General features: G+C 38.0%; 1 protein-coding gene across 6 annotated transcripts in view; it reads left to right on the top strand.

Moving 5' to 3' along the window:
• Positions 1–27133, top strand: part of GRIP1 (glutamate receptor interacting protein 1) — a 649796-nt gene that overhangs the window by 512214 nt on the left and 110449 nt on the right. For all 6 annotated transcript variants that reach the window (XM_045184615.3, XM_045184618.3, XM_045184613.3 and 3 more), the window contains exons 5-7: positions 941–1024; positions 5420–5495; positions 7540–7685. In XM_045184615.3, coding sequence (XP_045040550.1) covers positions 941–1024; positions 5420–5495; positions 7540–7685 — 306 coding nt within the window. The remainder of the gene's footprint in view (positions 1–940; positions 1025–5419; positions 5496–7539; positions 7686–27133) is intronic.

Genomic DNA, 27133 nt, shown 5'->3' on the forward strand with positions numbered 1-27133 from the left:
TTGGTATCATTATACAAATTCAACCAACATCTAAAACCATCAAATTATACAGTTTCCAAACTTTTCTCTCTTCATGAATAAAACCATTTGTATGTATAATGATAAGACATTAATCTGTGGACATTTTTTGTTTTTAATTCAGCAAGCTTACTATATAACAGGATTATTCGCCAATTTCGTGAAAACGGTTGTACAGAATAGTTCAGTGGCTATACCCTTACACAACTTATACCTTCACACTGTGTGTACTCTAATTAGAGATTGCACCCTGGCCGTGTAATTTTATGTTGTGAAATGAGAGCAATAAGCAGGCAAAAACAACGTAAGCATGATGATATCAAGTAAAATTAAGTTGATCTTTATTTTATTAGTCAATAGGAATATTTTGAATGTACTTAGGATTTCTCTTGCCCTCCAAATTTCATTTGCATTGCTGATATCTTTGTTTAATTGCTTTGCACTGTGCAGAAAATCTATTCATATCAGCTTAATCTCTTAATGACAATTTGAGAATACTTGTTCTTCCTTTGCTAGCTGGAAAAATAAAAATAAACACATTAATTGTTTCATAAGTTTTACAAAAATCGTATTGTTTTTGTACTTCACAAAGGAAAAACAATTCTGTTTATCATATGAAGAGTGTCTCTCTTATTCTACGGAATTTTGTCATCTACCTAGAAACTGGCTACACAAGCGAAAAGCAAATGCCTGTGATTTTGAACCTATATAAGTCACTTATGCAGATAACTTTTATGGTATTTATATGTCATTCCAATTATTTTTTTCTAATATTTTCTTTGCAAATAAATTACTGCTGTTTTATTACTCAAAACAAGAATTATTTACAACAGGAATCTTCTATATTTTATGCCAATCAAAAAATTTAGAAATGTTATTATGACTTAAGACTTACGTTTCCCTCTCTCTTTTCTGCATTCAGCTGTCCAAGGATCAAGTGTTATTTTCCGGACAGTGGAGGTCACATTACATAAAGAAGGCAATACCTTTGGTTTTGTAATACGAGGTAGGTGATGGTTAGAAAACACCAACCGTCAGATATTCTTGGAGAATTCATCAATGAAATATCGGAAGTGAACTAGAGAGCCATCCTCAAAGACACTGATGTTTCCAGCATATGAAGTCACCTTATAATATTTGCACCCACTCTTTTTTAAAGAAAATTAGTGAGGAGTGGGAATCACAAGTGGAGTGCAGATGACCTAGCTTTATTTTCAGTCTGTCAGTGCAGAGCAAGAAGTCACTGTCTGTAGACCTTGTCTATCCACGGTCATCCTACTTATTTGCCACTTCTCCACGTGTCTTTTACCTTCCCTCTACCCTTTTCTATGTCACTGAGTCAAAACCATCAATCAGTGAAGGTTGTTAGAGAGGAAGGAGTGGGGGAATGGGCAAAAAAAGAAGTGGGAAAGAACAAATTTCTAATTATAAGACAATAATAAGTCACAGGGATGTAATGTGCAGCATACGGAATGTAGTCCATAATATTTTAATAACTTGGTACAGTAACAGACCATTACTGGACTTTATCTTGGTGATCAATTTGTTAGGTATATAAATGTTGAATAACTGTGTGGTACACCTGAAACTAATATAATATTGTACACTAATATAATATTATATTTTAATTTAATTTTTTTAAAGATAAAAACAAAAATAAAAAAAGTCATTATTGCCATAAATCCCCAAGTTCATAAACTCAATAAAGATTATTGTTTGCTTTGGAAAAATAATGTTGAGTATGGCTTGATTTGATTTAGGACATTAAGATTAAGCAACTTTTTATTCTCCTGAAATATTTTGATATTGTAGTTTTCTAAAAATGGCTTGAAGATAATTCAGTCCCTTGGGGACCTATGTACATCAGCTCAACTCATCTTAATATGGGGATGAGATGACATTAATAATAAGGATATCAGGTGACTCCAGCTTGTCTGTAAAACCATTAATTCTGAGCTGTAATTTTGGCTTTTAATATTCTGTTTTTTCTCATTAGCAGTTTTATCCCTTAAAGACTATGCAGATATTGACAACTTATAATTCCTAGTGTGAAAGCAAGGCTCAATAGGGAACTATATAGGCAACAAGGAGTTTTTTTAGGATTTCACATGTCTTGATTTTTTTGTCTTTGTCTATTATACATTGTATTTCACGACAGTCAAAATTCTACCTAAATTATTGAAACATTAATTAAAATTAACTAAGTATCTTAATAAATATACAAACGTCAAGGAGTAAAAGAGATGCGTTCATTCATATAGACTTGTCTTAATTGACTGAGCTTTAAGCGTTAGATTTCATTCTGCATCAATCCTTTAGCAAGTCAATCAATCAAACATTTATTAAGGATATGTCAACAAGTCAGCGTAGTGCCAAGTACTCTGGAGTCATAAGACAGGACCTCTATCTACAGTAACTTACAGTCCAGTGAATTTAAGACATAAGTTGATAAAGTGCTCCAGTGAGCGGCGGGAAAAATGGGCAATGAGGAACTCACTGAGTGGCTTAGACCAGTAGTTATTACACTTTTCTGACCAGGCCCTAGTGCACCCTAATAATTTACCTTCACCAGTTCCACACTGCCATGTAAAAGAACTAGATGGATATAATGAAAAGTCAGTGTACAAGTAATTTGAGCACGAGAGTGGTGTATACAAATCTGTCTTTGCAATATAGGTGTGAAAGAGAGGCACTTGAGTCACAAGCCTACAGGACTAATTATTGGAAAGCTGCTGTAAAATTGCTGCTGGTTCAAATATTTGTCACTAGTTGCTGTATGGTTAATCAATAACCAATCAAATTGCTAATGAAAAAGCTAGACCAACAGTAATTTAGCATTAAGAACTAAAAATGTGTAGTTGAAGTCCACAACCACCTCAAGACAACTGATGATATAATGTTAACAAAGTGTTCTTCCCGCAGGTTGCAGAACTTTCAAATACCCGTATGTGCACGCAGAGTAAGAGTCTTTTCATAGGAGCCTGGGGCACTACCTGGCACACTTTCAGTACTTAGTAAATGAATGAATAAATGATTGAATGTTGCCTAGATTTGTGTGGACATCAGACTTCTTAGCATTATACTGATTTTGAAACCTCAGGACTAATGAATTTTAGTATATGAGTAACACATTTTTGTAGGCTTAAATAACCCCTCACTACATTGGTTGAACTTTTATTCCATAAAAGTTTGTGGAATTTTGCGTAATTTTTCCATGAGAATCAAACACAGAACTCATATTTTTAGATCAGTTTGAGACTTATCTGGAGGGTCTTTCTGCCTCGAAAGGTGGCCACCATCCATCTCTTAAGAATCATCGGTTAATCACAAAAAGAATTGCTCGGTAAAAAAGTAGTGTGGATACCGTTACCGTGGCACATAATGCTTTACAGCGGCATAGATATTGAGCTAAACTTAGGTCTGTGGAGACTACCAGGACATTCAGAGAGGAAGGGAAGGTATTTCAGATGAAGCATATTCATTTAGTCCTGGAGAATTTTTTCTTAACCAATTGGAATGGGTCTTAGAACAATAACGCTGGCTTTCAGCTACTGAATGGAGTTACATTTCCAATGATATGTCACAGGTTCTAAAACCTTGACTCACTAAACAATGGAAGCTTGCTTGCATCCATAGAATAAAAAATGACATTGTGACCTAAGTCTTGGAGAGTTAAATTTCAGTTAATTCCCTTAGCATCACACAATGGGAGTTGGTTTGGGCCAATAAGAAAATCACTCTGCCATAAGTTACTTTTCACTTTGGATAAAAGTGAAAACTGTCCACTTATTCTGTATCTTGTTATTCTCAACTATAAAATTGCAGGTAGGTGTAGTCATCTAACAGACGGAGCCTGATATTCAGGTTTGGTTTGCACTGTGGCCCTGCCTGGTGCTGATACTTTTACAAACACATCCCAGGTGGTCGATGCTACTGTGCAGTCAGGATTGAGAGTACCACTGTACTGAGCGATTTTACACTTGGCTTTGCATCACCAAATTTCTGCAACTTAAGCAGACCATGAAATTTGGTTCATTATTTTAAACACTGATAAAAATATCATATATCATGAAATTTAGAGCTATCTCTCTCACATTTTAGCATCATTCACTGTTATATATTTACATTTAGATCTCCAAATCAGAACTATGGAAAGGTTTCTTGCTGTCTTTTCTAAATCAATACCCTTTTGAAGAAAAGCAAATTTATCTTTTTATGGTCACCTTGAAAATGAGAAGTTACACAATAGTATTTTTCTCTTAGGCTAGGTTCTTTAAGTTGACCTCCCTACCTGTGCCAAGTTTAGGAAATGTTAGTCTGTCCTCCCAGGCAAAGGTTCAGGAACGACTACGTGACAGTAACAGTCCTATTAGTCAGATGCTGGCAGACTGGAGACCACCCCCATGGGCAGCTGGGATGGTGATGTTTAAGGAAGTCAGGTCTCGTGGAGAGCAGTGAAGAAACTGGAAATGTTCAACCTTAGGATGAGATTTCGCAGGTGTACAATCACTGTTTTCAACCCTTGGAAAACATTTCTTGTAGAAGAGAGTATACATTTTTATTTTACTGCTGTAGATAACAGAACAAGGATGAGTGGATGGAAGTTGAAAAGAGATAGATGTGAGCTGAATGTTAGGAAGAACCTTCCAGGCGTCTGTCCATAGGTGCAACGGGCTGCCTCCAAGCTAATAAGCAGAACAATGGGTGCATCTCAAGTGGATCCTGGGGGAGCCAGATTAAACCAGGTGTACAACGGGGTCCTAGATCAAAGAGAAGAGGTATAATAAACTACGTTCCATCTCAAAGCATCTCTGTTTCAAACATTTTTAAGAAATTTTTTATACCAAATTAAAATTCCCATCTAGGGTTTCTAATTGGCTTGACATAATCTGCCAAGTTTGGCCCCCAAGTTTTCAACATAGTAATTTAATGGAGGCCATTTGAGCCACTTTGATCTTTTTTTCTTTTCTCTTTTCATTACTTGGGTTTTTTCTTTTACTTTCATTTCCTCTCCCTGTGTGTCAGGCTGTAGACCTACTCACCTGGATTATAGCCCAGGCTAACTAGCGCCGGGTATCGCCACCGGCACTTTGTTTATTACTGGCCCCTGTTCTGAATGGGCTCGTACCTGTTATGATTAGTGGACGCTCTTGTCACACTAGTAGTTCAATGTTTTATATATCACCTGTGATTACAGACCTGTATTTAGTGAGAGGTGAAGAAATGATTTCGAAAACAGATTCCATATAAAATGAAGAAGATTTTTGATGCTATTATATGCCAGAGGGAATGAATGTGCATGTTTTCTCCACACATCAGCAAAATGTACTTCAGTTTCTCGGCTGGCATTTTGTGAGTGAAGTTTTTTAGTGAAAGAAGCTGTATTTCTTTTCTTTGCTAGGGGGAGCACATGATGATAGAAATAAATCTCGTCCCGTTGTGATAACATGTGTTCGTCCTGGAGGGCCTGCTGACAGGTAAACTTCATCTTTCTGTGTCATTATCCAAATAGACTTAAGGACTCTAGCATAGAAGTTGATGAGTTATAAATTTCCTAGTATAAGATAGATGTTAACTAGATATGTTAGAATGTGAAAACTGAAATAGTTCAGTTAGGCTGCCGAATCAAACGAAAGGTTTGGCACTCGTCTTTGGCAAGTGACTTAAGAGTTCTGAGCTCTGTTTCTGCCACTGTAAAATATGGATAATAGCTACCTTTCAAGCTTTGTCAAAGACTGGAGATATGTGGTACATCGCAGGGGACTTATCATACTGTAGATACGTAATAAAAGGCAGCTGGTATTTTTAAGGCAGGCACTTGAAATGCAACAGCTCCAATTGCTAGTCTCCTAACCTGGAAGACAGGCGGTAGTGGTCTGATTCTCACTATTATCAACATCCTTATCAGTATTATGATTACCTTTTGATGATGCTTATGTATGTCAGAATGGAAGTAACTTTTAATAAAATAAAAGGAATATCGTTGGTCTCTAGATCTGTCTTTTCCTGGCTAATTTGAATATTATAAACCTCAGTGGGGATGTCCCAAGAAAACTCACTTAAATATCTCAGGAGGTACTTATCTTTGTATTAATTTCCACAGCAAAACTTGACCCCACAGGGGTGGGGGAACACAACACCTACCCTTAGATCTTGTGGAAGGGTAAAAAAATGCACTGATCACCCCTGACTGCACTGTTTCAGACCAGGATAAATGTTGAAAACCTCTCTTAAGCAACAGAAATGGCAATAATAATAAATACTACTTACTGAGCCCTTACTATGTGCCCGAAACTGTGCAAAGTGCTTGGCAGACGTTATCTTAGTTTATCCTCCCAACCACCCATGAAATGAAGTATTTTAATCTACATTTACAGATGACAAAACTGAGGTCCATTATGGTTAGCGGACTTGCCAGCTAGTGCATTGAAGAACTAGGGTAGAAATTCAGGTTTACTCTCCTTCAAAGCTCATACTATGAGCTCACATTTTTTTAAAATTAATATTTAATATAAAATAAGAGAATATGAAGACACTGTTTTCTCACTTGTACTAAAGCATATTTGCCTTTCCAGAGAATAATACAAAGCCAAATTTTCCAGGGAAATATTGCCTTTCTCCCTTCTCATGCCTTTTCATGTCTTATTAACATTTAGAGTTGGAGTTGACAGAAAATCAGAAGCAGGCTACTAGTTTGTGAGCAGCGTGGTACCATATTAATGTAGGCCTGAAGGAAATCTAAGAATTTAAGATTAAAAATTTAGAGCCAAACACTTAGATAGTTATCTAGCTGAAAGGTATTTAAGAGATCATTTTTATTCTTCCCAAATCCTGCCACTTGATTTTTTCGTCTCTGTGTCCCTCCCGGAGGCAGGATGGTTATGATCTGGAAGCTAGACCCTAGTGATGTCACTAAGGTCCCCAGGGGGCCTTCTCCCAATGCCTGGCCCTTCATTGTCTGTGGTCACAGCAGGGGGAATCGTAGTTGCCTGACTTTTCCAGTGAATGTGAGACTGAATCAATTTAATGATCGCCAAATGGCCTTATAAATCAGTAGGAAATTTTACAGACTAGGGGATTTTTCACCAGTGTTCCCTATCCTGCTTGGGTTCACTGGTAATAAATTGAATGGAAGCAGCAGGCTTTTCTGCTCACCTGGCTTTAGGAAAATAGGTGGATGCTATTTCCTGGACTCTAATAAATCAATTTTAGACATGTAGGCCAAAATCTAGAGGAGAGAAATGTGCTTTTATTACTTTTGCACCCCAAGAGTTAATTGTGAGTAACTTTAGATTTTAGCTCATATGTGGTTATTTTCTTATTCTTGACTGTCATATTGCAGCAATTTTCTGTTCAGGGTTACCTCTTTACTCTCTTACCGTCACACCTGATGCTTGAAAGGAAACGTAAATGAGGTGGATGGCAGAACGTGTGTGAAAGAACAACTTTGGCTAAATGACTGTTAATGCTAAGCCCCATTATGTGAAATTAATAGAGACTGTTCCTTTGTTCTCCCTTCAGAGAGGGCACAATCAAACCTGGCGATAGGTTGCTCAGTGTGGATGGAATTCGCCTTCTTGGGACCACGCATGCTGAAGCCATGAGTATTCTTAAACAGTGTGGACAAGAAGCAACGCTGCTGATAGAATACGACGTCTCAGTAATGGGTATGTCCGCATCCTGCAGTCGTGACCTCTAAGCTTTAGGACATGCCACCCTCCATCCCTGAGCAACCACTTTGTATTGAGAATTAACTGTTAGGTCCTCCTGCGGCAGACAGCATTTCATCAAGACCATATCATTACTCTGTTTGGGTTCAGGAAGAGGTGAGTGGTACTTTTCAGCAATGTAGAGTTCTTTTGCCAATATACTCTATAAGAAGGTCTCATTCGGTCAGTGTTTCACCTAGCAATCAGTAGTTATAAGTGGGTGATCACCCTTTGGCAAGAAAGTATTTTTGCCTTCCAAAGCACAAAAATAGTGTTATTAACATAAGGGATACTTGTTCTTTAACTACAGAGACTAGGAACAGTAGGGGATTTCTTTCCTTTTCGTAACTTTATAATATGAAGCCAGATAATCAGAATGAATGGAAATGACCATTTTATCATCAGACTTGGGGACAAAGAAAGGAAACAGACATGTAATATCATTGATTAAAATCAGAAGTTGGATGCCTCATTCTTTCTTTCAATAATGATTCCAGTAGAAAGTAATTTTATTTCTACTCTCACAACTATAATAAAACCGGGACGGTAGTCTCATGTGGCTTTTAAATGTTAAGAGAGGCCAAAGATTTGTGACATGTTGACTAAGGAGGAAAATTTATGGGAGAATGAATTGGAACCTGAAATTGAAACTTAAATCTATATTGTAAGTACTCCTTACAATTACCAGACTTGATTATGTGACCTGACTTTACCAACAAGTTTTATGCTTGTGCAATGCAGCACAGAAAAAGAGATGGATTCTCTAACTACAGATCCCTTTATTTCCCGCTCTTCAAGAGCAGGGTTGCTTGAAAGTATTCTTAATCTGCCTGTCAGCATGAGATGGTTTAGAGAGGTAAAAGGTTTCCTAAAGGGTGTGAGACTTCCAGAGTTCTTAGCAATAAATAGGACAATATGTCCTGTTTATGAATGAACTTTTCTCTCTTCATTCTTCCCTTGTCTGGGCTTCCCTCCATCCCTCTTTTCTTTCTCTTTCTCACTTGTTACATGGCTTTTGAATTAGATGTTTAGTTAGATGATTTGGCTTCTGTTTTCAACTCTACTGATTTCTAGCTATTAATTTGGACCATGCTACTTACTTTCCTGTGTCTTAGTTCCTCATTTGTCAAATGGGCACTCTAATGCCTATTCTAAAAGGCAGTGATGAAGCTACAATAAAATCATACCAGTAAATATATTTTAAATGTTGATACAAAGTATAATTAACATTAAAAATTGAAACAGATGTTTGACATATTTAACTCATTCACTCAGTCTGAAAGTATTTATTGAGCTTAGTGGCAAGTACCAGGAATACAGAATAACACACCCAGTCCCTGGTGTTATGAAGCTTGCAGTTCATGGGGAGAACAGACAGTAAACCAGGCTTTACCAAACAAACAGTCATAAAGTGTGATCACTGCCTACCGTGAAGGGCATGGGTGGGGTTCTGTACTAGGGAGTCAGGGCAGGCAAGGTGAGTGTTGGCAGGTGCCAAAAATAGGGTAGCCATTGAAGAGGTGACAGGTAAGCTAAAACCCAAAGGTTTAGAGAGAACCAGCTTCCAAACTCAAGACAATATAATAGCCTGTAAGGCCCACAGTCTGCCTCAGAGAGACAGGGGCTCCCCCTGGGGGTGGGCAGCACTTCAGAGAAGATTTCTCCCTGTCTTATTATTGTCAGTCAAGAGGGGGTGGTGTGTCCCACTTGTCTGCCTTCTCCCCAGCTCACACTCAAATTTTGAATGATGCCTGACAGTTGTCACACTCCAGAGTTATCAGATATCCCCCTAATATAGAGGAAAGTAGGCCCTCAGGAAGGGAACACATTAACAGTTCCTCTAAGTTGCTAAATATGAGATTATTTTACAAAGCGTTTGTCTATACCAGCCAGAAACAGAAAGTTGACATTTTAAGATACCATTTGTAGTAGAAATAAAATAATAAGGTTCCTGTAAAAAATAAATATAACAAAAGTTGTATGAGCCATTAAGGTGTGTGTGTTTATATACATATATATGCATATGTGTGTGTCTATATATATATATACATATATATGCACACCCACACACAAAGAATACGGTAATAGATGAAGACCTCTGTCATGTTCTTAGATGGGGAGTCTTAATATCTGAAAGATGTCACTTCTCTAAAATGTATCCATAAATTAATTTTATTCAAAATCTCAAAAGAATCTTGAGGGTGGGGGATCTTAATAAGCTGTTTCTAAACTGTAAGTAGAGTAGGAAAAGTGGGAGGGAAAACAACAAAATGTTTTCAGAGCAATGTGAAAGCAGAGAAGCTTGCTCTGAGCCACATCAAGACTTCTTCTAAAATTGTGCCCTTAAGTGTGTGTAATACTAACGTGGGCTGGAGAGACCGACAGAAGAGAATGGAACGGCTAGCAACAGAGCAGTGCAGGCAGAGAAGCCGAGGCGTAGTCCTACATCGGCGGGCAGGCGTTGAACTAACTCTTCCGTAAACAATGCTGAGTCCATTCATTAGTCAGCCACATGAGAGAAAGTCAGTTAAATTCCTACTTCACATCACACTCCGAAATATATTCTGGATTTATGTAACCATTTCCCAGTAGACTGGTATTATAAAGAATTGGAATGAATATCCTTTTACCCAAATCTTTGTCAGTATTTCTGATTTCATTAAGTCAAAGAATATATTTCTTTTTGAAATATCTGATAATGTAATTTCAAATTGTCCCCCACGTAGGTTGTACTACAGGCTGGGGCAAAAGTAGGTTTACAGTTGTTTGTACGGAAAATAATACAAAAAGTAATAAATAGTAGTGCAAGAATCAACTCTGGGTTTCATGTACTCACTACCGCAAGCCCACTTTCGCCTCATCCTGTATTTCACACCCCCCGCAGTGCTTTAAGTGCACCTCTGTCCCTGGCGCTCGGCAGCACTGACGGTTAGGGTGTTTAATCGTTCCGATGTTGAATGAAAGTTGCGTTTATGTTTTAATTGACTTAAAAAAATTTTCTCATGCAAGTGAGTATTGTTTCACATGAACACTAGCCATTTTTGTTTTCTGCTCTCTGCATATGTCCTTTCTTCATTTACCTATTGGAGGTGCCCTTAGTTCTTTTTAAAATTGGTTTGCATAAACTATTTATATATTAAAGACATTAATTTTTTGTAAAAACTTTTCTTGGTAGTTTATTTGCTCTTTTTATTATACTGAAGTTTGTTTCCTTTTGGTTTTGGTTTTGGTTTTTGGATCTAAGATTTTTCTTAGGATGTAAATAATATCTTTCTAAATACCTACCAATATACCTGGATTGGTTAAAAAAGAATCTATCACATACCCACTGATTTGTGACTTTTTTAATCATACATTAAGTTTTTTAATATGCCAGACACTAGATCGGGGCTAGTTGTTCAATCTCCACACCTACTTTCACACCTGCATTCAGGGCAGGAATTTTGACTTAAAGTCTTAGCCTAAGGGCTCCAAGTGCCCTAAAAGGACACACATTTATTTTTTTAATTACTTTTTACATACTACATTTGTCATAGTATTCTTTTTTATTTTTTTACTTTTATTTTTTATTGTATTTTTTCCATTACCATTTTGGCGCCTTCTACCCCATTACCCTCCGCAGTTAGCACACTGTAGTCCATGTCCATGAGTCCTTTGTCCTTTTTGCTCAGTCCCTTCACCCCCTAACCTCTCCCCACCCATGAGCTGTCATTCTTCCCCCTCTGTGTCTATTTTGCTTGTTAGTTAAGTTTGTTCATTAGATTCCATATATGAGTGAAATCAAATGGTATTTGTCTTTCTCTGACGAGCTTATTTCACTTAGCACAATGTTCTCCAGGCCTATCCATACTGTCGCAAAGGTAAAACTTTCTTCTTTTATTGTGGCTGAGTAGAATTCCATCATTTAAATGTCCCATAGTTGTTTTACCCACTCGTCTACTGATGGACACTTGAGCTGCTATCGTGTCTTGGCGATTATAAATAGCACTGCAATAAACATAGGGGTGCTTATATTCTTTCGAATTAGTGTTTTGGGGTCCTTCGGTTATATTCCCAGACGTGGGATCACTGGGTCAAAAGGCAGAACTTATTTTTAACTTTTTGAGGTATCTCCATACTGCTCTCCACAGTGGCTGCAGCAGTCTGCATTCCCACCAACAGTGCAACAGGGTTCCCTTTCTCCACATCCTTGCCAGCACTTGTTTGTGGATTTATTGATGGTAGCCATTCTGATAGGTGTGAGATGAGATCTCATTGTGGTTTTAATTAGCATCTCTCTGATGATTAGTGACACTGCGTATCATTTCATATATCTATTGACCATCCGTATGTCCTCTTTGGAGAAGTGTCTGTTTAGGTCCTTTGCCCAATTTTTAATAGGGCTGCTTGTTTGTTTTTTAGTGTTGAGTTTTGTAAGTTCTTTATAAATTTTGGATATTAACCCCTTAACACATGTACTGGTGGATATATTCTCCCATTCTGTGGATTGTCTTTTTATTTTGCTGATGTTTTCCTTTCCTATGCAAAACTTTTTAGTTTGATAGTCACCTTTGTTTACTTTTTCTTTTGTTTCCCTTGCCTGGGGAGATACATCCCATACAAAGTTCTATGAGCAATGTCCAAGATTTTGTGCCTATGTCTTCTAGGATTTTTATGGTTTTGGGTCTAACATTTAAGTATTTAATGTTTTTAATTTATTCTTGTGTGTAATGTAAAAAGGTGGCCTAATTTCATTATTCTGCATGTATCTGTCCAATTTTCCAACACCATTTATTGAATAAACTACCTTTAGCCCATTGTACCATATTTTTTGGACTATAAGACACACCAGACCATAACAGGTACCTTGGTTTTAGAGGAGGAAAATAGGGGGAAAAAACCCTGCTCCACCACCACCATCCCACCACCACCAAGCCAGATAAGCTATATTCAGACTATAAGACACACCCCCATTTTCCTCCCAAATTGGGGGGTACGTCATATAGTCTGAAAATACGGTATGTGCTTGCTTCCTCTGTCAAATATTAATTGACTATAAAGATGTGGGTTTATTTCTGGGCTCTTTGTTCTGTTCCATTGATCTATGTGTCTGTTTTTATGTCATTACCAGGCTGTTTTGATTACTATAGCCTTATAGCATAGTTTGATATTAAGTGGCAGAGGATTCCTCCAACTTTGTTCTTTCTCAGGGTCACTGTTGGTATGTGGGGCCTTCTGTGGTTCCAAATAAATTTTTGAAATATTTGTTCTAGGTCTGTGAAATATGTCTTTGGCATCTTGATAGGAATTGCATTAAATCTATAGATTGCTTTGGGTAGTATAGACATTTTATTGATGTTAATTCTTCCTATCCATGAACACGGTATGTGCTTCCACTTATTTGCATCTTCTTCAATTTCTTTCTTCAGTGTCTTATAATTTTCTGAGTACAGGTCTTTTACATCCTTGGTTAGGTTTATTTCTAGGTTTGTTTTTTTTTTAAGCAATTGGGAATGGGATTGTTTTCTTCATTTCTCTTTCTGTTAGTTCATTATTGGCATATAAAATTCAACTGATTTCTGGATATTTTGTACCTGCTACTTTGCTGAATTTAGCAGTTCTAATAGTTTCTTGGTGGAATATTTGGGGTTCTCTATGTACAGTATCATGTCATCTACAAATAAAGACAGTTTTACTTCATCTTTTCCAGTTTATATCTTTTATTTCTCCTTGTCTGATTGCTGTGGCTTAGATTTCCAGTACTGTGTTTAATAAGAGGTGAAAGCAGACATCCCTGTCTTGTTCCCGATCTTAAGGGGAACACTTGTGGTTTTTGCTTGTTGAGTATGATGCTGGCAGTGGGTTTGTCATATATGGTCTTTTTTTATATTTAGGTATGATCCCTCTATTCCCACTTTGCTGAGAGATTTGATCATAAATGGGTGCTGGATTTAATCAAATGTTTTTTCTGCATGTATTGCTATGACCATGTGGTTTTTATCCTTTACTTTGTTTATGTGGTAGATCACATTTATTGATTTGAAAATGTTGTGCCAACCTTGTATTCATGGAATAAATCCCACTTGCTCATGGTGTGTGATCTTTTTGATGCACTGCTATATTTGGTTTGCTATATTTTGTTGAGGATATTACATCTATGATCATCATGCATATTGGCTTACGATTTTCTTTCTTTATCGTGTCTTTATCTGGTTTTGGAATTAGGATAGTGCTGGCCTCATAAAATGAGCTTGGGAGCCCTCCTCTGAATTTCTTGAAATAGTTTGGGAAAGAGAGGAGTTAGTTCTTCCTGGATGTTCGGTTAATTCACCTGTGAAGCTATCTGGTCCAGGGCTTTTGTTTGTTGGGAGTTTTTTGATTACTGCTTCAATTTCACTAGGTGTAACCTGTCTGTCAGATTCTCTAATTCTTCCTGATTCAGTTTTGGAAGACTGTATGTTTCTAGGAACTTATCCCTTTAGTCCACGTTGTCCAGTTTTTTGGTATATAGTTTTTCAAAATATTTTCTTACAGTCCCTTGTATTTCTTTGGTGTCAGTTATTTCTCCTCTTTCATTTCTGATTTTATTTATTTGGGCCCTCTCTCTTTTTATCTTAATGAGTCTGGTTAAAGGTGTGTCAATCTTGTTTATCTTATCAAAGAAGCAGCTCTTAGATTCACTGATCTTTTGTATCATTTTTTAGACTCTATGTCATATATTTCTGCTGTGATCTTTATTATCTCCTTCTACTCACTTTGGGCTTTGTGTGTTGTTCTTTTTCAAGTTCCTGTTAAGTGTAAAGTTAAACTGTTTATTTGAGCTTTTTTTGTTGTTTGAATTCCCACCTTAAGATTTCTTTCCTTTTTTTCCCACAGATTTTGGATTGCTATGTTCTCATTTTTATTTGCTTCAAGGTATTTTTGATTTCTTCCTAGATCTCATTGTTGACCCATTCATTGTTTAATAACATGTTTTTTAGCTTCATATCATTGTGTGTTTTTCTGTGTTCTTCTTATGATTGATTTCTAGTTTCATAGCATTGTGGTTAGAGAAGATGCTTGATATGATTTCAATCTTCCTAAATTTATTGAGACTTGTTTTGTGTCCTAATATGTTGTCTATCCTAGTTAACAGTCCATGTGCACTTGAAACATATGTATATTCTGCTGTTTGGGGGTGAAATGCTTTGAAGATATCAATTGAATACATTTTAATCTGGTGTGTTGTTTAAGTCTGCTGATTCCTTGTTGATCTTCTGTTTGGAATATTTATCCACTGAAGTGAATGAGTTGTTAAAATCCCTGACAATGACTGTATTTCTGTGGATCTCTCCCTTTCTGCCCATCAAGATTTGCTTTACATATTTAGGTGCTCCTATGTTGGGTGCATAAATGTTTACTAGGGTTATATCCTCTTGTTGGATCGTTCCCTTTATCATTATGTAGGATTCTGTAGTCTCCTACTATAGCCTTGTTGAATATAAGAATTGCTACCCCAGGATCTTTTCATTTATATGAAATATCTTTTCCCATCCCTTTTCTTTTAGTGTGTCTGTATCTTTCAATCTTAAATGTGTCTCTTCGAGGCAGCATGTGTATAGGTCGTGTTTTCTTATCCCTTCAGCTATCCTATTTCTTTTGGTTGGAGCATTTAAGGCATTTACATTTAAGGTGATTATTGATACATACATATTTACTGCCATTTTATTGTTAGACTATTTTCCTTTGTTTTCTTTTTCCTTTTCTTTTTCTTCTTCTTAAAGCAAGCCCTCCTTTAACATTCTTTGCAATACTGGTTGGTTGGTAACAAACTCCTTTAGCTTTTTCTTGTTTGGGAAGCTCCTTATTTCTCCTTCAATTTTAAATAATAGGCTTGCTGGGTAAAGTAGACTTGGTTGTAGGTCCTTGCTGTTCAACACCTTGAATATTTCACACCATTCCTTTCTGCCTTGAAATGTTTCTGTTGAGAAATCAGGAGACAGTCTAATTGGCACTACCTTGTATGTAACTGCCTGCTTTTCTCTTGCAGCTTTTAGTATTTTCTTCTTTTCTTTAAGCCTTGCCATTTTACTTATGATGTATCTCAGTGTAGGCCTCTTTGTATCCAACTTGTTTGGTACTCTCTGAGATTCCTGGACTTGTGTGTCTTTTTCTTTCACCAGATTAGGGAAGTTTTCAGTCATTATTTCTTCAAATAGGTTATCAATCCCTTGCTTGCTCTCTTCTCCTTCTGGTATTCCCAAGCTGTGGATGTTGTTACATTTCACGTTGTCTATAATGTTTCTGAAGCTCTCCTCCTTTAAAAAAATTCTTTTCTCTTTTTGCTGCTCTGCCTGAGTTTTTTTCTCTACCCTGACTTCCAAATCACTGATTCAGTCCTCTGCTTCATCTGACCTACTATTTATTCCTTCCAGTGTATTATTTATTTCAGATGAGATCGGGCATGTTCAGGGTGGTATGGCCATAGACCCAGTGTATTATTTATTTCAGATATTGCATTCTTTATTTATGACTGGTTATTTTTCATGGTTTCTATGTCTTTTTTCATGCTGTTGACTATCCTTATAATCATTACTCTAAACTATCTGACAAATTGCTTGCCACCATTTCACCCAGCTCTTCTTTTGGATTTCTTCTTTCATTTGGAGTCTACTGCTGTCTTCCCATCTTGGCTGCTTCTTTGTATTTGTTTCTGTGTATTAGGTAGATCTGCAAAGCCTCTGGTGGAGTCCTTTGGCAGATGCTGTTTGTGACTAGCTCTGGGTAACCTTTTTTGAGCTATCAGTGATCCATAGCACATGGCTCCCTCTGCTAGGCCTATTTGCATGCATAAAGAGCCAGGCTGGACACCAAAGCTGGCTTTTAACAACACCAAGCCTGGGACAGCATCAGCTAACGTCTCAGAGCTCCCAGCATTCCACCTTAGTTGTTCAACTTAATCAATGATGGAGTCTCAAGCTGTTCTCAGCAGCCTGGCTTAAGCTCCACAGGGCAGGGAAAATAATTCCCTGTGGGCAGGGCTATTACTACCCCTCAGGCTGATGCCACTTAGAGAGGAGTCTGTGCCTGAGAAAGATGGGTTGTGCAGTATGGGGAATGACTCAGCACAGGAAAGATGGAAGCTATTCCTTCAGTTTTCTCCTCAGAGCCACTAGCCCCAGACCCTCCTCACTCATTTCTAACACACTCTGTCCTCCCTCTGTCAGAGCCCAGGGTAAGTGACTGCAAATGAAATTTTGTGCATTGGCCCTTAAAGAGGCTCTGTGTGTCTCCAGCTGTCTCTCCCTGGCAGACAGACCCCACTGCATCTCACAGCTAGATGTTATCTGTGTTCCTTTCCCAGCTCTGGTGCTGTAGACTGAGGTGCCCAGGTTGGGGTTAGACCCCACACTTCTCAGGGGGAATCCCCCAGCCTCGGAAATATCCCTCCAGAACTTCAGCTGTCACCCATGGGAGCCCAGCCAGTCCTCACATACCTCCTCCACACTCCCTACCAGACGTGTTATGGTGATGTGATTTCTTCTGTCTGTTCATGGTTATAAGGCTTCTTTCCAGGTTGTATTCAATTGGTTATTCAGTATAATTTCTCTACAATTTAGTTGTAATTCAGATCGGTCCTTGGAGGAGGTTAGTGTAGCTTTCACTTACTTCTCTGCCATCTTGAGTTTCTCTTATTGTATTATTTTAAGCCTTGTTAACTTTATTAAGCAAATGAACAAACGTTGGATTTTTTATTTCTTTCAAGTTCCTTTTTCTTTCTTCTTTTCACCACCGTTGTGATTACTTGCTTACTCTCTTTCCGTCTCTCAACTTCTTTTCTCACTCTGTAGTTCAGTATGCCCATTTGAAAACACAATTAAAAGTTAAATATTATATTCCCAGTAGCAGTGTATGGGAGTTTCCCCTGCTTTACATCCTTACCAGCACTTGCTCTTTTCAGTCTGCTGTTTCAGACTAACCATACTGATGGGCATGTAGTGGTATCCTCTTGTAAGTTTAATATATGTTTCCTGGATGAATAACCATGTGGAGCACCTTTTAATTTGCCAGGAGAACATACTTCTTGCATTGATTTTACATTTAATGCTTTCATTTATTTACAAACCATTAAATTAATGGCATAATATATCTTAGGAAGTATATGTTTGCAATCATAGATATAAATATTGACTTTATTTATACACTATTAAAAGTACACAAACTACTATATTTCTTTGTGCGTATGCATGTACAATCATAGATATTGATATCTTGATTCTAGACACATATATTTTCTAGTAAATATCAGATCATAAATTTTAGTAAATTCAGTATTCTATTTGGGAACACTGTTGAAACTATTAATTTTATTAACTAAAGTAGAATTGAGACTGTGCTAAAATTTTAAGGAAAATTTATTGAGATAAAGAAGACTGTGAGAGGAATAGTTATGGGAGAAAATTAAGAGTTCAGTTTTGGATATGTTATGTTTGAGATGTCCATCCGTCATCCAAATGGAAGTGTGGAGTAGACAGTTTGGTATTTAAGAAGGGGTTAGGACAGGAGATATCAATTTTTGCATGATCAGCACAGAGATGAATCTTAAAAGCATGAGGCATCTTAGGAGAGTAAGCTTGAATGAAGAAGATAGAGACCCAAGGGCTGAGCTCTGGGACCCTCCAATAGTGATAAGTCAGGAAAATGAAGAGGAACCTGGAAAATAAATTCAGAAGAGGCATTCATTGATGGAGATGGAGAACCAAGGCAGAGCGTGGAGTCACGGAAGCCAGAGCTTTTTCTTTGTAAAATGGTTATAATTATACTACTGCACATACAAGTTGCTGAGAAGAGGAAAAGAATTAACGCATATGTAGTGTTTGGCACATAAATATGTACTCAATAAATATAACTAATTATTTTAAATGTTTATAGGTTAAAAAAAACCCCTCCATTATTGGTGAAATGTATTACCAAATAATTAAGTATTAGAGCCCTTGTGTTGAAAATCAAGTCACGTAAAATCCATCTGGAGGGCAAAAGTTTGAAAACAATGACTTCAGTAAAATTTAGTGTCTTTTGAAGTCAACAAACCTGGTTTTGAATGTTGGCTCTCTGTTGACCTTGGACAAGTTATTTAGCCTCTCTAAGGTTCAGCTTCCCAATCACTACAGTAGGGATGATAATAGTACCTTTTTAAAAGATTGATAAGGAGATTAAGTGAATGACTATATAGAAAGTACCTATCATAACTAGTATTCCCATGGTCCACCTCGCTAAAATGAACCCCAGTTGTCCCATTACCCTGGACTGAGGCAGGTGAAGCTTTAATCTGTGACAACATCAAGTCCTTGGTAGGAAGAATATTTGGTAAATGATGTGTTCTGGATCATTTTATTTTCTAATACTCATCAAAATACTTATTTTACTTAAACTTTTGCTGAAAATATTTCTAAAATATGTTTCTGAGAATGTATATTAAGTTAAAGATACTTCACTCTTTGCTGGAAAGAAGAGCATACTGTTATCTTATGGATAGCATTTTGAATATCATTTCTAAGGCCAGTGTAACAGAGTCAAGAGGTATAGAAGATTTTCCCCAATCTGTACTGACTTATAGCTTACTCTGGATTTTAAAAATTACAAGATTCTCTAATCATTGTTTATTTTATAGTTTCCCCCTGTCCTCCATGGGAAGAGCTATGGACAGCTGTCAGTTAATATGGACTTCTTGTTGGCTATATAACACAAGGCTCACTGGAGTGTAATATAAACAAGCTTTCTTACTAAGAAACAGTAATCTTAGTCATTTTCGTAGAAGTCAAATATAACCAACAAAATATAATAATAATAAAGGTGGATAATAAATGTGGAATGATAACTAAAATCTTTCTCCAAAATGTCCTGAATTTTCCCACTGTTGTGCCCAATATTTAGTATTCCTTTCAAAAATATACTACATAAATATTCAAGTCAAATCCACCTCCCTCCTGGTCCTGCTCTTATTTGGCTCACTCAGTCTCTCATTTTCTCTCCCTTTGGAACCCCTGTAGCACTTTCTTGGCAACTCTTGGGGGTGTTTCCATTTTGCCTTGCCTTAGTTATCTATGTATCTTTTGGTTGTATCACTAGCTTCCTTAGACTCCTTGGGACACTAATTAAGTTATCTTTTTTCCTATTTCTATAGCACTTCTCATACAAGAGTCTTTAAACATACACATAGGAGGCTTTGATGATAATTGTGGATTGAACAATGCATTCACCCAGAGATTAGACATTCTTATGACTAATCATCATCAAGTGGGTGTGTTTAGAATACAGTGAAACATCAATGTTTATATTATAGGTTTAAAAGGTGAAGGGATTAGCTAAAGAACATATAAGCATGACCCATTGACATGGACAACAGTGTAGGGATTAATCACCTGAGAAAGTAGGGGTGCTGGGTAGAGGTCAGCAAAGAGGGAAATTGGACCAACTGTAATAGCATAAACAATAAAAATACCATTTAAATTTTTTAATGAATTTACTTTATGATACCATATTACATTGAATGACATTCTGACTCTTTAAATCACAAAACCTCTTAATCTATCCATAGTGTTTTTCTGAATTCCCCTAAATCCATGACTCTACTTTTAACTATTACTTTTTCTGCTCAGCTTTATACCTTTCATTTTACTCACCTGAAATAAGCCAGCATGCAAGCCAAAGATACTGAGAAGAATGTTACCCTTTCCTTAAAAATACCCAAGTGTATTCTACCTTTGCCCAGCTACATGGATGGGTAGTCCTGATTTATAATTAATCCTAAGCAAACATAAATAAGTAATGCTCAAGTAATTGTTTTATCAGAGATGGATCTAAATGTGATAGGTCTTTATAAGTGATGATTAACTCCTTTGCAATAAAAATATAGGTTTATTGGTATTGTCACAACTGGATTTTGCTTATGGTTAATCCACACTTTTTATGCTCCTTTGAAGAAGAAGCAACAAACTGGAGGGCATGGCATGGAACATGTATTTTTTTGGTCTGCATAGTGGTTTTGAATAGTTGGAATTAGTTTCTAACATTTAAAAACAAGGACTTTTCATTGTTTAAAAAAATCTAAATATCTAGCTGCGCTTAACAATTTGGTAACACTGGGCAGCCTTTCTGCATGTTACCCATTGGCTTGAGTTGGGTCTTAGACTGCCTTTTTGGAATATACTCTCCATTTGGTCCAAATTGTTTCCCTGACACCAATACCTTACAGCAAGTCCATATCATGCTTACATCCTGCAGCATTTGGCATTTGGGGTTGTGATCCTTGCTCTATGACCATGACCTTTCTGTTTCAGCCAGCCAGGCTCCAAGACAGTAATTTGTATGGTCTTTCAGAAAGAAAGACCCCACTGGAAATTCCTGTTGCCTTATTTAACATTCTTCTCTATCTAATCTCTTATTTCCCAAAATAGGTATGTGAGGACTCCTGGAAGGAATGTGAAGATTTTGGGCAAAATAGAATTGAGAACTGAGATATTCAACCTAACTCATTGGCACAGCCCACTTTCTCTGTCCCTCTCCTGTGATCCCCTGTGATCTTGTGACTCAGCCCTCCTAGGCCAGCTTCCACATGCCTGGTACACCCTGGTTGTCTCCTTGGGCTTGGGGACAGACATGTACTTGAAGGCTCATCCCTAATAAGTTAGCCATTTGTTTCTACGTCTCTGAAGTGATTTGGATAGTCTGATTTTAAAGTAAGAGGTACCCATTATACTCTGGTTTATCTTCATATCATATAAGTCTTTTGCCTTTTAAAAGGTACATACTAACATTTTTAAATGCCTAAATAATGGTAAGGTAACAATATAAAAAATACTGTAGAACTTCTGGCCAAGGTGGAGGCATAGGTAGATACACTTTGCCTCGTCACACAACCAAAACAAGGACAACAGCAAATTTAAAAACAAAAAATAACCAGAACTCCCAGAAAATCAAACTCTATGGAAGTACAACAACCAAGGAGTTAAAGAAGAAACATTCATTCAGACTGGTAGGAGGGATGGAGATGGGCAGCCAGGGTGGAGAGGACATGGCAAAGTAGCAGCTGGAGGATCAGATGAAGTGGCAGCTGGAGGACCGGAAGAAGCGGCAGCTGGAGGACCAGATGAGGCAGCAGCTGGTGGACCAGGGTGGGCAAGGTAGTGGCTGGCAGGCTGGGTTGTCCCACATTTGCATGCAGATAAACCAGGAGGAACAACTGGGGAGTGAGACAGACCACGCAACCCAGGGTTCCAGCATGGGAAAAGAAAGCCTCAAAACCTCTGGCTGTAAAAACCTGCAGGGGTTGCGCTGGTGACAGAAACTCCCAGCCTCACAGGAGAGTTCATTGGAGAGACCCAGGGGGTCCTGAAATATGCATGAGCCCACCCACCTGGGAATCTGCACGAGAAAGGCCCAATTTGCTTGTGGGTAGCAGAGGAAGTGACTGAAAGCTGGCCAGGAGCTGAGCAAGTGGCATTGTTCCCTATTTGAACTTGCCCCCACATACAGCAGAACAACACAGCGCCTTGGGTTGTTCTGCCCCAGCAAATACCTAAGGCTCCACCCATTACAATGTAACAGCTATGCCGAGATGAAAAGAAATGGCCCAAATGAAAGAACTGATCAAAGCTCCAAAAATAGAACTAAGTGATGAAGAAGAGATAGCCAACCTATCAGATGCAGAGTTCAAAACAATGATAATCAAAATGCTCACAGAAAATGTTGAGTATGGTCACAAAATAGAGGAAAAGTGAAGGCTATACAAATGAAATAAAGGAAAATGTACAGGGAACCAACAGTGACGGGAAGGAAACCAGGACTCAAATCAACGCTTTGGAACAGAAGGAAGAAAAACACTGAACCAAAATAGAATGAAGAAACAAGAATTCAAAAAAATGAGGAGAGGCTTAGGAACCTCCAGGACAACTTTAAATATTCCAACAACCGAATCATAGAGGTGCCAGAAGGAGAATAGGAAGAGCAAGAAATTGAAAACTTATTTGAAAAAACAATGAAGGAGAACTTCCCCAATCTGGCAAAGGAAATAGACTTCCAGGAAGTTCAGGAAGCTCAGAGAGTCCCAAAGAAGTTCGACCCAAGGAGGCACACACCAAGGCACATGGTAATTACATTACCCAAGATTAAAGATAAAGAGAGAAGCTTAAAAGCAGCAAGAGAAAAGGACATAGTTACCTACAAAGGAATTCCCGTAAGACTATCAGCTGATTTCTCAAAAGAAACTTTGCAGGCAAGAAGGGGCTGGAAAGAAGTATTCAGAGTCATTAAAGACAAGGATCTATATCCAAGATTACTGTATCCAGCAAAGCTATCATTTAGAATGGAAGGGCAGATAAAGTACTTCTCAGATAAGGTCAAGTTAAAGGAGTTTATCATCACCAAGCCCTTATTATATGAAATGTTAGAGGGACTTATCTAAGAAAAAGAAGATCAAAAATATGAACAGTAAAATGACAACAAACTCACAACTATCAACCACTGAACCTAATAAGAGAAAAACAAAGCAAACAATTAGAACACGAACAGAATCACAGAAATGGAGATCACATGGAGAGTTATCAGTGGGGAAGGAGAGGAGGGAGAATGGGGGAAAAGTACAGGGAATAAGAAGCATAAATTGTAGGTACAAAATAGACAGGAGAAGGTTAAGAATAGTATAGGAAATGGAGAAGCCAAAGAACTTATATGTATGACCTATTGACATGAACTGAAAGGTGGGAGGAGGGGTGCAGTGCAGAAGGGAATAAAGAGGAGAAAAAAATGGGACAACTGTAATAGCATAATCAATAAAATACATAAATATTTTTTAAAGGTTGTCTTTTTTTTCCTAAATATTTTATTTATTTATTTTTAGAGAGAGGGGAAGGGAGGGAGAAAGAGAGGGAGAGAAACATCAATGTGTGGTTTCCTCTTGCATGCCCCCAACTGGGGACCCAGCCCACAACCCAGGCATGTGCCCTGACTGGGAATCAAACCAGCAACCCTTTGGTTCACAGGCCCGTGCTCAATCCACTGAGCTACACCAGCCGGGAATAAAATATATTTTAAAAAATACTGTAGAATATCACTCAGAAGCTCATTCCTTCTAGAGTTTTAGTATTATATTAGGTGCTAAGGTGATGAGTATGGTTTCAGAGTAGGAGAAACATGTATTCATAATTTAATATCCCTAAAGGCCCATTTGACTATATTTTAAGTGATATGCATTGTGGTAGAATCAGAAGGATCCTTTAAATCTTTTTTACCACTATACTTCACTTGTGACATGAGGGGACTAGACTACATCATTTCAACGGAGCTTGTAGCTCCAGTATTCTGTGACTCTTTGAGTTTAGTAACTCCTCACAAAAGATGTAAGTTATCATCACTTCTTTTTATACTAACATAACTCCAAAGTAAAATACTGTAAATAAAAATATTTTAAATACAATAGTAAACTGTAGTTCAACCTGAATTAAAATGGCTACAGCTAAAGCCACTATCTAAAAAGAAAAGTTGGTCATTTCCCTTGTTAATCACAAGAACCCAGCAGTCCCATTAACAGCAATAAATGTCCCAAGGATTATTTCCCAGCATTCTTGTCATAAGCATAAGGCCAACATGCTGCTATGAAGCCATCAATCTTGGCATTCTGAGACATTTAATAAATTAATAAAATGGCTAAAATTTCCTCAGATTGAATATTATGCTTCTAAAATTAAACATATCCCTTAAGGGGAAAATTAGCCTTTTAATTTTAGTGTAGTTTAGAAAAATGAAAAGCTGACTGAACTTTGTCAGGGGAAATCTCTCTTGGCATGATAAGTTTCTTTGAGGCCATGCACATGTCCTACGTACACGAGAATTGCTTTTATTTATATATTTTTAAAGGAATAGCAGACAAGCACTTTTGTTGATCATAAGGTCAGTTCTTGACCATCTATTTAAGTATTTAAGTACTGTCAAATCAAACGTCCTTTTTTTTTTTTTTTTTTTGAGAAAGCCTGAAAGGATTATGCTGATGATGGAACTCTGGCACTTTCTGCTAAATACAGGAATGCATGTGACTTCTGCAACAGGTCATTTCACACAGGGCTCAGTGAACTCATTTACACCTTAAGTGGACAAGGGGACCAAATCCCACTGCCTAAATAAAACATGTTCCTGGAAAACATCCCGTTTTTACAGGCTTCATGGCCATTGTACATTTAGCATTTAATGTTGAAGGTTACATTTCTAGAATATTGCATAAGAACTTTGGAATTCACATTTGAATATTTTAGGGAGGGTTTTGTTCCTTCTCAGTGAGCATACATGAGACTGACCTCAAGAAAGACCTTCCCTACCCCCCACTGTTCTCCTCACAGAGTTGTCCCCACAGGTCTCCTGGGTCACAGACTATAGATGTTCCTAATCTCGTTCTTGTGATACAAAGAGAAGAATCTTCCTTTTTAAAATTATTCCTTGTTTTTAATCACAGTTTACATTCAAAATTATTTAGTATTGGTTTCAGGTGTAGAGCGTAGTGGTTAGACAATCATATACATTACAAAGAGATTCCTCCAGTATTTTCAGTATCCACCTGGCACCATACACAGTTATTCCAATATTATTGACTATATTCCCTATGCTGTACTTTACATCCCCATGACTATTTTGTAACTACCAATTTGTACTTCTTACACCTTCACCTTTTTCACCTAATTCCCTTGTTTCCATTTTGTTTGTTTATTTTGTTTAGATTCCACATATAAATGAAATCATATGCTATTTGTCTTTCTCTGTCTGACTTACTTGACTCAGCATAATACCCTCTAGGCCTATTCATGCTGCCTCAAATGGTAGGATTTTATTCTTTTTTATCACTGAGTAATATTCTGTTGTATACCTGTACCACCATTTTTTTTTATCCACTCACCTGTTGACAGGCACTTGGGCTGCTTTCACATCCTGGCTATTGTAAACAGTGCTGCAATGAGCATGGTGGTGCATGTATTCTTTCAAATTAGTATTTTTGGTTTCTTTGGTTAAATCTCCAGAAGTGGAATTGCTTGGTCACTAGGCAGTTCCATTTTTAACTTTTTGAGGAGACTCCATACTGTTTCCTATAGTGGTTACACAAATCTGCATGAGGATTGCCTCAAAAAAAGAATCTTGATTCCAGGACCTATCAGTGGGATCTCTAGGTTCAAGGCTAAATCAAAAATGGCGAAATCAATTATTATTTTTATATACCTTGTAAAATAGGAAAGGAAGATATTAGGCTGTTTTAAAAATTAAAAAAAACAAGGTAAATGACTTGCTTGGATGACATAGTTTATAAATGTCAATATCAAAACTCAATCTTTTCTCTAAAATAATACACTGCTGATGAGAACCAAGATTGCAGCGTGGGTAGACACACTGCGCCTCCTCGCACAACCAGAACTGACAGAAAATCGAACGGCAAGGAAGTCTGACACCAAGGAGATAAAAAATAAACATTCATCCAGACCTGTAGGAGGGGCAGAGATGGGCACTGGGGCGGAGAGGACTCGAGTGGCCATGGCGGGACCAAGAGTGGCCATGGCGGAGTGTGGGATGAAAGGGGCAGGCAGTCTGACCACTAGCAGACCCTGCAGCCCCACATTCGCGCACAGATAAACTGAGAGGGCCGGACTCAGAGCGGCGGAGAACGGGGCAGGCAGAGCAGCGGGTAGCACCCCATGGCCACACATTTGCACACAGATAAACCGGACAAACGGCGGGGAGCAAAGCAGACCTAGTAACCCAGGGCTCCAGCGCGGGGAAATAAAGCCCCAAACCTCTGACTGAAAATGCCCGTGGGAGTTGGGGCAGCAGCAGGAGAGACTCCCAGCCTCACAGGAGAGGTCGTTGGAGAGACCCACAGGGGCCTGGGGCGTGCACAGGCCCACCCACTCAGGAAGCAGCACCAGAGGTGCCCAGTTTGATTGTGGGTAGTGGAGTGAAAGATTGAGGTCCAGTGGAGAGTGGGGCGGGCGCCATTGCTCCCTCTCGGCCCCTCCCCCACGTACAGCGTCACAGCGCAGCGACTAGCGTTACCCCACCCTGGTGAACACCTAAGGCTCCTCCCCTTTAAGTAACAGACACGCCAAGACAAAAAAAAAAAAAAAAAAAGGCCCAAATGACAGAACTCTTCAAAGCTCCAGAAAAAATACAACTAAGCGAGGAAGAGATCGCCAACCTATCAGATGCACAGTTCAAAACACTGGTTATTAAGACGCTCACAGAATTGGTTGAATTTGTTCGAAAACTAGAAGAAAAAATGAAGGCCGTGCCAAGAGAAACAAAGGAAAATGTACAGGGAACCAATAGTGATGCGAAGGAAACTGGGACTCAAATCAACGGTGTGGACCAGAAGGAAGAAAGAAACATCCAGCCAGAAAATAATGAAGAAACAAGAA

This window comes from Desmodus rotundus, chromosome 3, assembly GCF_022682495.2.
Source record: "Desmodus rotundus isolate HL8 chromosome 3, HLdesRot8A.1, whole genome shotgun sequence".
Taxonomy (NCBI): domain Eukaryota; kingdom Metazoa; phylum Chordata; class Mammalia; order Chiroptera; family Phyllostomidae; genus Desmodus; species Desmodus rotundus.